This window comes from Manacus candei, unplaced genomic scaffold (genome assembly GCF_025592945.1).
Source record: "Manacus candei isolate 608988 ecotype Guabito, Panama unplaced genomic scaffold, ASM2559294v1 h1tg000050l, whole genome shotgun sequence".
Classification (NCBI taxonomy): Eukaryota; Metazoa; Chordata; class Aves; order Passeriformes; family Pipridae; genus Manacus; species Manacus candei.
This window is the reverse complement of record NW_026138098.1, coordinates 6,657,949-6,670,122: the sequence shown is the minus strand read 5'-3', so window position 1 is coordinate 6,670,122 and position 12,174 is coordinate 6,657,949. Positions and strand designations below refer to the sequence as shown.

The 12,174-nt window shown below is 47.4% G+C and overlaps 1 protein-coding gene across 1 annotated transcript in view; it reads left to right on the top strand.

The window, feature by feature from the left end:
* TCERG1L (transcription elongation regulator 1 like) overlaps nucleotides 1-12,174 on the top strand; it is a 60,652-nt gene that overhangs the window by 36,745 nt on the left and 11,733 nt on the right. Inside the window, exons 6-8 of the mRNA XM_051801162.1 lie at nucleotides 3,917-4,011; nucleotides 5,154-5,242; nucleotides 6,563-6,717. Coding sequence (XP_051657122.1) covers nucleotides 3,917-4,011; nucleotides 5,154-5,242; nucleotides 6,563-6,717 — 339 coding nt within the window. The remainder of the gene's footprint in view (nucleotides 1-3,916; nucleotides 4,012-5,153; nucleotides 5,243-6,562; nucleotides 6,718-12,174) is intronic.

Below are 12,174 nucleotides of genomic sequence, written 5' to 3'. Positions count from 1 at the left end.
TGGCCAAACCCTCTGAGGGCTCTCTGTGCTGTACCTTGTGATAAACCAGGTTTATTTATTGCCATTTAAACGTGTGTGTGTTGTGAGAGAAGGGGCAGTGCTGTTTCCAAAGGCTAGAGGAAGTCTCATGGCTTTGTTCAGATTTGTGTACACTCAAATCACCATCAGATTTTGCCAGGAAATTGGGAACATCATCTCTAACAACAGGACATTGTTCTCGCAGTGCTGCGGTGTGAAGGCAGGAGCTCTGTTACTGCAGGGGAGATGCTGCAATGGGGTTGAAGAGGTGATTCCTCTGCCTGAGCTGGGGCCACACAGCCACAGAGGGGGATCCAGCCACCCTTGCTACCTTTATGGCACCGCAGGGCTGTGAGTGCACCTTCCCAGCCCTGTTCCATGGAAAAAAACGAGCGTTTATCAGGAATTACTCTAGGGATCAGTTCAGGAGTAATTTATCTGATCCTTCAGCCCTAAAGATTAGACTTTGTTGTCCAAAGAGGTTGTAACTCCCCATCCCTGGAAGTGTCCAAGGCCAGGTTGGGCAGGGCTTGGAGCAACCTGGGCTAGTGGAAGGTGTCCCTGCCCATGGAAGGGGGTGGGACTGGATGGGTTTTGAGGTCCCTCCCAACCCAAACCACTCTGTGATTTTATGATTTTCAGGGCAGTGACAAATAGCACCTCTTGGGCAGTGCTGGCTCTGTGCCTGGAAAATGCAACCATGCGATGAGTTTGTCCTTGAACTCTGCACCAACAAAGAATTTGTCCTTGTTATTGTACTGTTCCCATTACAAATCTCCAGAACAATAAAGGGGAGGGTGAGAAGTGATTGCTGGAGGATGGAGAAAAGCTCAGGTCAAGTAGATTTGTTCTAAGAGGGGAAAGGAGTGCTTGGAGGGCACAGCAAAACTGGTGAGAGCAGCAAACAGACACCAGTGACAGTGGAAAATACCATGTGCAGGCAGGAGCTGGAGTGGGATCTATCTCTGAAACTGTGGTGATGGGGTGAAGTGCCATTGGGAGCAGGGCATGGACCTGGCTGGTGTAGCCAGCACTGAAATCCCACACTGGGATTGAGTGAGAACCAGCAGAGGAGGAGTTGGGAAACAGTCAGGGAGGGTTTTAGGCCAGTCTCAAAAAACAGAGCGATAGGGTTATGAGGAGAGACAGAACCAACCTGTGGAGATACTGGGGGATGATAACACCTGGAGTATTCACATGTGTGCACTTGAGTAAATCCAGTTCTCAGAAGCATTTGGAATCAGAACTTTAAACTTCTTTTGAGATTAATGGTGGTTTGGCCTCTACATACCTTTGCAAAACGAATTTTTATTATGTCTTGTCCACAGCTCCTCGTGCCATGAATCAACCTTCCCTCTTCCCCCCCTCTCTCTAATTCTGCTTTTAATCAGCTGTTTATGATCACACACCGACATCCTCTGTGATTTACCCAAGGTAGTTTTGCTACTTCACCTTTCCTTTTCACACTGTGAATTATTCATGTCTCTGTACCTGCCGTGGAGCAGGAGAAGCCTCTTTGATCAGGTATTTCATCCTCTGTCTGCAGCGCATCCTTGGGCAGCAGCACAGCAAAGGGATGATGATCACACCGCTGGGTTTAGGGGCAAAAAGAGGGTTGGAAAGATGTTGTGGTGCCTGAATTGTCAGGCAGCAATTTAGTTTATGCACTTAAGTAAAAAGGGAGAGGAAAAAAAGACTATTTAATGAGAAATGAGTAAAGCTGAGCAAAGACATTCCCAAGCTGGCAGTGGAGGGTGAACACAGGCTGTGCTGGATGTTCTTTCCCCGTGTGAGCAGAGGAGGGGAGATCTATAATGATGGAAAAAGTCCTAACAGGGACCTGCTTGGTGTCCTCCATGGGAAGCACAGAGGGTTTGTGGGGCAGTAGACCACCCTCCCCCACCTCTGTGCTGTTTGGGGGCTCAGCCCATGGGGTTGGTGCTCCTGTCCTGAGCTCACTGGGGATTCCTGAGCTTGAGAAGGGAGTCACAAGCTCGGATTATCTTTCTCTTTACATTATACTTAGGAAAAACATTCAGTGTTCAACTGTAGACATAAAACTAAATGACTCCTGCAGTGCACAGGGACTGTCAGGACTTTCCTTTATTTTATTTTCCTTTTTTTTTTTTTTATTCACATCTTTTTTTCTATGTGCTGACTGTCCCAAATGTTGTGTTTCCCACGTGAATGCCTAAGGAGCTGCCTGCTGCAGAAGCTCACCCACATGTTCAGCAAAAGCTGCAGCACCCAAGTCTGTCCCTGGGGCTCTGGGGATGCTGTGAGGTAGCTTTTCAGAGCTGCAAAAAAGAGATGGAAAAAGAGATTGAAGAAGAGATTGAACAAGAGATTGCCTCGGGCGTTTGCAGTGTCTCCTCCAGGAAGGTGTGAGGTTCAAAGAGGACTGAGAGTGGCTGTTGGTGTGGGAGAGCTGCCCATACCAGCCCCTCCCTGCTCTGGGCTTCATCCTCAGCTTCATTTACTAATGAGCAGGGCAGGGGAAGCAGAGACAAAAGCAGTTACACTGTGTTGTACCTTCCTGTGCATCAAACGAGAGCTCCTGGAGTGTGTTTAGGGTTTCTCTCCTATTTTAGTTTGCTTAAATCTCCCAATTGACACTCATATATTTCCTGTGAGGATGGTGAGGCCCTGGCACAGGTTGCCTAGAGAAGCTGTGGCTGCCCCATCCCTGGAAGTGTCCAAGGCCAGGTTGGACAGGTCCCCGTGTTATCCCTCCAGTGTCCCAGAACTTTCTGAGCACACTCCTGGGATGTCCTTCCCCTTTCCAGAGGCCAGGCAGGAGAAGGCAGAGGTGGACATTGACTGGGTGTGACTTCACTGTGTTCAAAGACCAGCGTCCCTGGTAAAGCTTTGATTCCTGATTACCAGATACTGAGGGAAGGAAGATGAATTTAGAGCCCTCTTTGATATGTATTAGCTGCTCCCTACTCCTGGCTCCTTTAATGTGGAAATTAATTGATCTGGTTTGTAAATGTTCTCTTTCTCTACCCATAAAAACTGAGTAAGTCATCTTCTGAGCAAAATGACATGGATTTAATTTTTTATTATTCTGAAATATTCCAAGTGAAGCAGAGTTACATATGTTTTTAAGAGGACGAGAAGAAAAAAAGCCCTCCACAATTAAGAAAATTACGTATTTCTTAATATGTTTTACTGCAAAAACTCCCTTTTTTCTGATGATTTGGTCTGTGTCTCACACCTGCTGCCTTTTTGCCTTTCCCTGGGGTCCCTTAAGGCCTCTCTGTTCTGGAGACATTTTGTAGCAGCAGAAACTTCAGGTGTTTAGGATTTCAGGATGGAGACAGGAGTCTGGAAAGGAGAGGAAAGTGTTCTTGTACTGCTTCCAGTGGAAATGCAACCCAGCACTTGGTGGTGGCTCCTATGGAGGTTATCCCAGAGCACAGGAAGATCACAGCAGGATCTCTGGGCTGGGAGGAGAGGGGGTGGCCAGCCCCAAACCCCAGGGGGGAGAGGGCTACTGTTCCCAGGGGGGCTGTGGTCCCCACAGAGAAGAGGATCATAGAATCAGGGAATTATTTCTGTTGGAAAAACCCTCTGAGATTGAGTCCAACTGTTAATCAAACATCACCAAGCCCCCCACTAAGCTGTGTCTCTCAGGATATCCCATGAGAAAAGATTGTGGGTTCAGGGAGAACAGGACACAAAGCTCAATGCAATAAAAACCTCCTTCTAAGGTCTTGTGAATGATTCCCATTAAAAGGTGATATTTGGAAGGTATGTGAGTGAATAAAGAGCCAAGTGAGAAGGAAGAGGTGGAGAGAGGGGGCTCAGAGCTGTAGGGGGTGGTTTGGTTTCTGTTTACTAGTTTTGGTTTCTTGCAAGTTTATTTGACGTTAAAAAAAATGCTTTCTCCCCACAGATCATGGCAAAGAATCGAGCAGATCCTCCTGCCCCCCAACTCTGATCCTGCACACGGACAGGAAGAGTGTCCCTGTGGACAGCGATGGCAACAAGGTCTGTGCTGGAGCTTCTTAAAAACCTCTTTAAACCATCGAACTGCACAAATTGGAGTCAGGGTGTGGGGCTGTGCTGGTGACACACAGTCATTTCCTGCAGCTGATTTTAAAGAGCCATAGACTTAATTTACCTTGGTGTTTTGTAGGAGCTCTGTCACTGAGTGTCAGAGTGTTAGGGAAGGGACCTTTGCAGCTGGCTTGCTCCCCATGAAATCCCAGAATGGTTTGTGTTGGAAGGGACCTTAAAGGTCATCTTGTTCCACCCCCTGCCGTGGGCAGAGGAGATGCCTTCCACTATACCAGGTTGCTCCAAGCCCCATCCAACCTGGCCTAGGACACTTCCAGGGATGGGGCAGCCACAGCTTCTCTGGGAACCTGTGCCAGGGCCTCACTACTCTCATGGCCAAGAATTCCTTCCCGATATCCCATATACCTCTGCTGTCTGGCAGTGGGAAGGCATTCCCCCTTGTCCCGTCCCTCCATCCCTTGTCCCAAGTCCCTCTCCAGCTCTCCTGGAGCCCCTTTATGCACTGGAGGGGGCTCTAAGGTCTCACTGGAGGGGGCTCTAAGGTCTCCCTGGAGCCTTCTGTTCTCCAGGTGAACACCCCCAACTCTCCCATCCTGTCTCCAGAGCAGAGGGGCTCCAGCCCTTGGAGCATCTCTGTGGCCTCCTCTGGACTCACTCTTGCAGCTCCAAATATTTTTGTGCCATTTTATGGGGGAGAGAGTGCAGCTGGGTCCCCTTCACCCCCTGTTTTTTGCCTTTTGGAAGTCAGGAATCAGGACCAGTATGATGGCCTTGAGGAGCTGGGCCCTTCGAGGCACCTGCTGCTCCCTGGGCTCATTCCTTCCTTGTTAGTGCCATACACAGAGTAATCCCTGCTCTCCCAAGGGAGTCATTGGCATGGACAGAAGTGCATTGGCTGCTTTTTCACTTATACTGCTGGAAGTGGGGTGACATTTTTATCATTCCTGTTTATCTGGGCTATTCCCGAGGCAGCTGTTTGTTCATAAAGCCACTCATGGGATAATGGCCCTAAGGGGAATCCACTCCAGGTTAAAGGGGTGATTTGTACAGCAATAACAGTACAAATAAAGCCCGTGCTTTATTTGTTAACTCATCTCTGTCTGCCTTTCCAGGGTCATTCCTTTAAACTGGTGGCTGAGGGTGACAGCACAGCCAACGGCAACAAACCCGTGGCCTCCACCCCTGTGCCAGGATCACCATGGTGAGCAGGGGGGGTCAGACTGATAGAGGCTGTTCCTCAGTGCCATTCCCTTCCCAGACATGTGTTAGTGGGAAAGACAAAACTCCCATGGGCTGTCTTTCTGATTGAAGCCACAACTGGGTTTGTGCAATCACTTTGGTGGGATGTCTTACCTGTGGTGCACAGGGTGTGTGTCAGATTATTTTAATACTCTGCAGTGGTGGAGCACTTTTCCAATTTGGACTCTTTTACCCAGACCAGACTATTTTTTAACCAGCTTTATTCCCTGCTTTTAATAACAATTAAGCAGCAGAGCTTCTAATTATAGGATTTGTTCCTTCCAGATATTTATGCTTCAGAGACACCAGCATTTTCCTCCTGTCAGTGTGTGTGTGTGTGTGTCAGTGTTTGTTAGTTCTCATTGTGATTCAGAAACTGCTGGCTTGAGATGGAAATTCTGTTTGTTTATTTACATATAAATTTAGGGAAGTACAGCTCCCGGATTTTGAATGTCTATTAAGGATAGTGCAATACTTATTTTCGTATTGTCTTGGCTGATTCCAAATGACTGTCAGGACAAAGAGCTGCTCTGCTGCCATGCATCTCTTACCTGGCCAAGCCATGAGACTGCACTTGGTCACGTCTGTCAGATCTGAAACAACCCTAAAAAATCAACCTAAAGCTTTGGGGCAGTGCTGGAGTGGTGGTGGCGACCTGTCCAGTTGGGGGGACCTGTCCAGAGCAGGTGGGAGCTGGCTGGGATGACATTGAGGATGCCTTGGGGATGTCCCAGGAATGCCTTTGGGATGCTATGGGGATGGCCCAGGAGTGCTGTGATTACACCTCCTCGCACCAGCACAGAGAAAAAGGCTCCCATGGCCACCTGCCAGCAGCAAGCAGAGCCCTGGCCTGTGGCATCAAGGTTATGGCTCCCCTGTCCCATGGCTGAGGTTCCTGCCACTGGCTGCTCTCAGCCATGGCTTTGGATCAGGAAATCTCTTTTCCTGTGGCTGCTCATGCTGTGAGCACACAGTGAGCTCTGTGCTTGGCTCTTTCTCCCTTCTGCGATAGGATTTCCCCTTACTGCTTCTGAGGAGGGGCATTTTTCAACCATTTCTGTGATACTGTGTTGGCAAGGAGAGAGTTGGCATTGGGGTGGGCTGGCAGGGCATGGGCAGAGGGCAGTCCCAGGAGGTGTCACTGGGCACAGCAGATGGGCAGAGGGCAGTCCCAGTGCGTGTCACCAGGCATGGCAATGCAGATGCAATACCCAGCTGGGGGGAATGTTTTGCTGGTGGATGTGTCTGACCTGGTCTAAACCCGGTTTATCTCCTGGCACAGGTGTGTGGTGTGGACTGGAGATGACAGGGTGTTCTTCTTCAACCCCTCCATGCAGCTCTCGGTGTGGGAGAAGCCGCTGGACCTGCGGCACCGCGGGGACATCAACCGGCTGCTCGAGGACCCCCCGCACAAGCGCAAGCTGGAGGCTGCTCCAGGTAACTCATTCCAGGTTATTGGCCTCTAAACTCCAGTGTCCAGGGAAGCCTGGGCGCTGAACATGCTTGGTGGAGGTTTGGTAGCCATAGTTAGAGCGGGTTTCCTTTGGAGATTCCACGTGAAGTATTGCAGGAAAATTGCTGTTTGTTGCAGAATCCTTGTTTTCACTGGAATGCTGAGCTGTTCTCATTACTGGCAGGGAAGGAGCAGGTGGCTCCTTACATGAGATGAATCTTTGAGGTATAAAATACGTCTCAGAAGACTCTGTCTGTATGTTTTATTGTCCTGAGTTCCAAGATGTACATTAGGAGACCATTACCAACACATCACTCAGCTGCTGCACAAGGCAGATACTCCAGAGCTAATGATTATCCAACCGAGTTGTAGAGGGGGGAAAATCCCAGGAGTAAATCTCTGAGTGCTAAAAGGTTTGGTGGAAAGGTGGGTGCTTCCATCTAACCATGGCTCTGCCAGGCACCTTCTGATCACCCTGGATTCCTGAAGGGAGGGTTTTCCCAGCTGGACTTTCCCATCCCATGCTCCAGCTTCTTTTCTGCTCTCCATACCTTATTTGCTCAGTCCAGGTGTTGTCATACTGGTGCCAGTCCAGGAGCAGCCCAGTGTGCCAGCCTCTGCTTGCTGTTTCTATAGTGGCTCTATAGCTTGTTCCACCACATTTCTCTCCAAAGATTATGTTTCACCAGTTTAATGGACTCCCTGTTCCTGGGAACAGTTCCTTCCCATGCCAGTGCTCCTTTTATGTACTGAGGCTTCACATTGGCTTTGCTGGGTGCAGGGTCCATAAGACCTGCCCTCATGGGGGAGGCACTGAGTCATGGCAGTCACTGGAAATGCTCTTGGTCTTGATTAGCTGCTTGGAATTCCTGAATGTTCTGTTTTTTGTGGGGAAAAATAGTCATTATCCTTCAGTTGCTGCTTGTTCTTTAGTGGTGAGGTCTAGAAAGATGGAGGGGGGGAAAAGTGAGACTTTAGTTATTGTTTTAAAGTGTAGTTTTTATTACTAAAGGAGGATGGCACTGCCAGTCTGATAAGGGGACCTGCCTCATCCCCTCAACCCAGCGGGGCTGGGTGTTGGCTTTGAACCAGGGGCACAGCTCCCAATTAACCCCTGTGTCTGCAGGGGATAAAAAGGAGTGATAACCAGGATTTGTGTCAGCAGTATGAGCAGGAAAACAACCACAGAGGCTGTTTGCTGTTGGTGTGTCCTTATCAACAAAGGCTATAATTACATTTTTCAATATCAATTTCAATCCACAGATGCCTGTATATATATTTATGTATGTTTTGTATATGACTTGAAGAACTTCAGCAGATACCCTTTGGAATTACAGCTAAAATTCGTTCTTCAGGAGAAAAAGATAGCATATGCTTTTTATTACAGCTCAGTTAATTCCTGACAAGGGGGAATGATGACCAGAGACAAAACTGAGGTCATTGTTCATGGTCTATATCATAATTCATGGTCTGTAATTAATTAACAGGAGGGTCTGAAGTCATGGTTGGTACATCCCACTTCAAAACTCTGTTTTTTGCTGTGTGTTCCATCCTTTTTATTTATTATCTCTATGTCCCACGAAGACTTGACTCATGCACCAGTTTTTTTATGGCCATGACTTTCATTGTTGCTAATTGTCTTAATATTCCTTGATATAATTGGGCCTTACTTGGTGTTTGAGCAAGGCAGGTTATAATTAGTATATATTGGCTGCTGAGGTGAAAGGGATTATTTGTTCCCACTTCTCTTAGTTTATAATCTGGAGTAAACAAATAACACAAATGAGCTGTGCGTTCCCAGCAATGGTTCCCAAATTTATTGAGCTGAGTGGCTGCTGCTGAGTTTTAATTAGAATCTTCAAATCAAAGGCATGGAAAACAAGTTGTCAAGTGAAGTTGTTCATGGGGTGCTCTGGGTTATCTCTGCTGAAAGATCAAGTGCATTTGTAATTTGGGTATAAATGAAAAATTACTCATTGTCATGGTTTGAGAGTTCCAAAACCCAATTCCCTAGTCCAAGCCCCCTCCCACATCTCAACCCAATATGAGATGGGTTTTCCAGACATCACACGAGACTCAAAATGGGGGAAAGGGAATATATTACAATGACTGTACAAATAAATACTACAAAACATTATATACAATCTCACCTATCTCTACCATGACAGAATAGTATTTACAATGGATCAGATCTCTTCTCCCCTCCAAATAAAAGTCCAGGAGGGAAGAAGGAAAGATCCTTTTCGCTTTCAGAGCAGCAGTGTTCCTAAGGCAGCAGGCATCTCTTCTGCAGCAGCTGTAGCTGGATCTCTGCCAGTGCACACGAGGGGGTATCCAAGCCCCTCGGCCACTCATCTACAGGCGAGGGTCTTCTCTTCCGTGGGCTGCATTCACCCAGACAATGGTCGCTTCACCATGGTCATACCACGAAGCACGGGGGTCTTCGTGACAGTCTGTATCTTCAGGGGATTCAAGTCCCCTTTGCAGAGCTCTGTGCTCTGTCCCAAGCAGTGGGGGGGCCAAGGTCACCCTCTCTGCATTCCTTCTCGGAGCTGTTCAGCTCCTTTCTGCAGTGCTGTAGCACTTCAAGACTCTTTCAAGTAAGAGTTCATCATCCTCCTCTCTCTGGGAGGGGTCTCCAAGGAGTTTGAGGGTTTCTGGTTCAGTTTCTTACCCCAACTCTGTCTCTGTAGAGCCTAATTCTCTCTCTGCTGCTGGCTCTCTCTCTCTCTCTCTCTCTCTCCTTCCAGGAGTTCTCTCTGTGTTGCTGCATGCCTGTCGTTGCTTGGTCTTATCTCTTCTGGCTCTCTGCCACCGTTTCTTCGGTCAGAGCTGTTGCTGCTGCTGCTGCTCACAGTGAAGAAACATCCCCCAGCTCTTAGCTACAGATACTTAGCCCATTCTTACACTGTTCCAAGTCTCTGTAGCCCCCCTGCCGGGGACTGGGGGGGGGCCCAGAGGCCCCAAGGGCTCCGAGCCCCTTGCCTGTGGCTCTACAACGTGGCTACTTCTTCCCAACAACAACTACAACTACCTTCTCTTCATTCTGCTTGTGATATGTTTATATTTTGCAAAAGCGCTCATTGGATCAGAACTTCAAGAGTCACCACCCCCTGGGGATTTATCATTTTATAACTTCAGGGGGAAAACTGTTTCCCCCCACCACACTCATTTATCAGTTCCTCCACCTCCCCCAAGTGTTTGTTCTCAGGAGATTGATGGACGTGGCCCTTCACTAATGGTGCCCATCAGGCCATCCCGCGGGATTGGAGAGGAGGGGCAGCTCCTCCTGTGTCCCAGAGCAAATGGATCTGTTTTTATCTCCTCCTCTGCCTTAACTCCTCCTATGGTTTGTCCGGATGTTCAGGCTGAGGAAGTTTTTTCAGCTGATTGGAAGAAAATGGACATTATAGAATCATGGAATCACAGGATGGCCTGGGTTGGAAGGGACCTTAAAGCTCATCCAGTCCCACCCCCTACCAGGGGCAGGGACACCCTCCACTAGATCAGGTTGCTCCAAGCCCTGTCTAACCTGGCCTTGAATATAGTTGGTAGAATCCACCAGTGATGGTTCCATTTACTCAATTCCCACAAATATTTTGGACCCTTTCACATTCAGACAAAAATCTGAAGCCTGTTCCTATCACAGGGGAGCTCCTGGGCTGACAGACAATTCCAAAACTGCAAATCAGAGTTTTGCATGGGAGCAATGGATCAACAAGGATCTGGTAAATGCTGTTTCCTCTTTGGGTTGGAAAATGAACCAGAATTCCTGACAAGGCTGGGATTAGCTGAGTGATTTAATTAATCAGCACTAAGCTCAAAAGACCAACAGACTGGGGCAGTGCTCTGCTTTGTGATTCTGTGGAAAGATCCCTGTCAAGAGATGTTCTTCCTCGAAGCTTTACATCAATTACTCCATTTTGTGCTTGGTTGCCTCTTCCCTACGCCGTGGGTTTGTAACTCACAGAGGTCCAGGAGCATGATGTGATTCAGTGGATTTCTGAGTGAGAGCACAGACACCATTTGTCATGTTTTCCTGAGTTTTCCATTGCACTGAGGTATCAGTGATGCACTGGCTGGAATTGTGTCCCATTTGCCCACAGCGCTGTGCCCCTGGCAGTCACTCATGTGGCAAAGTGAAGAGGGTTTGGTCTGTCCTTGCTCTCTGGGGGAACCTGAGGTGTGATAGGAAGGGTCAGACGGAATCAAACTCTGAAGCTGGGATGTTTTGTGTCAGAGTTCCTTTACTTGAAGGCTCTGTGGTAGCTAAGATTGGGTTTTATTACCCGGTTCACAGATTTTTCATGGCAAAACTTTAAAATGATACCTCCTTTTAAGAGAGCTGTGAGAGATCTTGTCATAAAATGATTTAGAACTTGAGTTCTTCTTGAAGTAGCTGAAGAAATTCACATAATTTATCATCACCAGAGGGTTTTTCTTGTCCTGTGGAAATGTGGAATGTGAAAGGCTCTGCTGCCTTGGTTGGACTCTCCCCACTTGTTTTACTAAAAGAACATCCCATCAGGGTTCAGAGTGTCTGACCTTCCCACAACATCTGTCCTTGAGCCGCCTCTGGAAGGGCTCCCATGGCAGGTGCCAAGTGCGGGGGGGGGATTTTCCTTTTCTTTCATAGAATCACAGAATTACTGAGGTTGTAAAAGCCCTCTGAGACCAATGAGACCAACCATTCCCCCAGCACTGCCAAGGCCACCACTGACTCACATCCCTAAATTTGGTAGGAACAGAGTTGTGCTTGCCCAGTCACCCAACTCTCCTGGAAAGCACCAACAAATAGTCTCATTTCATATTCTTACCCTCAGAGTTAAATTAACACTACTGCTGCCTTTGCAGGATGTCCAACTCCTAATTAATAGCTCTATAATATCTCTGTTGTGTTACATTCCACCTTCTGAGTTCACAGGTTGGTTTTCCTATTTCTTCATATTCTTAATTGGGTTTTAATTCTTCTCTCAAAAAAGAATTTACTGAGAAGGGGTAATTTATGACCTAATAATTTTACGTTTATTTAAAACATTATTCCATTTATTTATGTTGTCATAATGCTAATTTATTGTCAGGACTGTTGAGATCAATCTCTCCTTATTTTGGAATTCCATCCCTTTCTCCTTATTATCCTTTAGGGTTTTAAGTAGACTGTCCTTTTGCACCTGCCATGTTTTTCCTCCTCATGGGGTCCCTGCTCCCGATCTTTCCGTGCCACAAAGTCACAGCTGCTCTTTGCTTTTTATTGTTCCTTTGAGCACTGAATTTAAATAGAAAGTAACATTTGCTGAAAGAACACAAATAAACATGTAATTTCCTTCAAATAGGGAACCAAAGGGAGCTAAGAGCAAGATTCTTAAATTGAAACTAGAAATAAATGACCAAATTTCTGTTCCCTTCACTGGTACAGAGACTGGGCCCATTTTCCAGCAGAA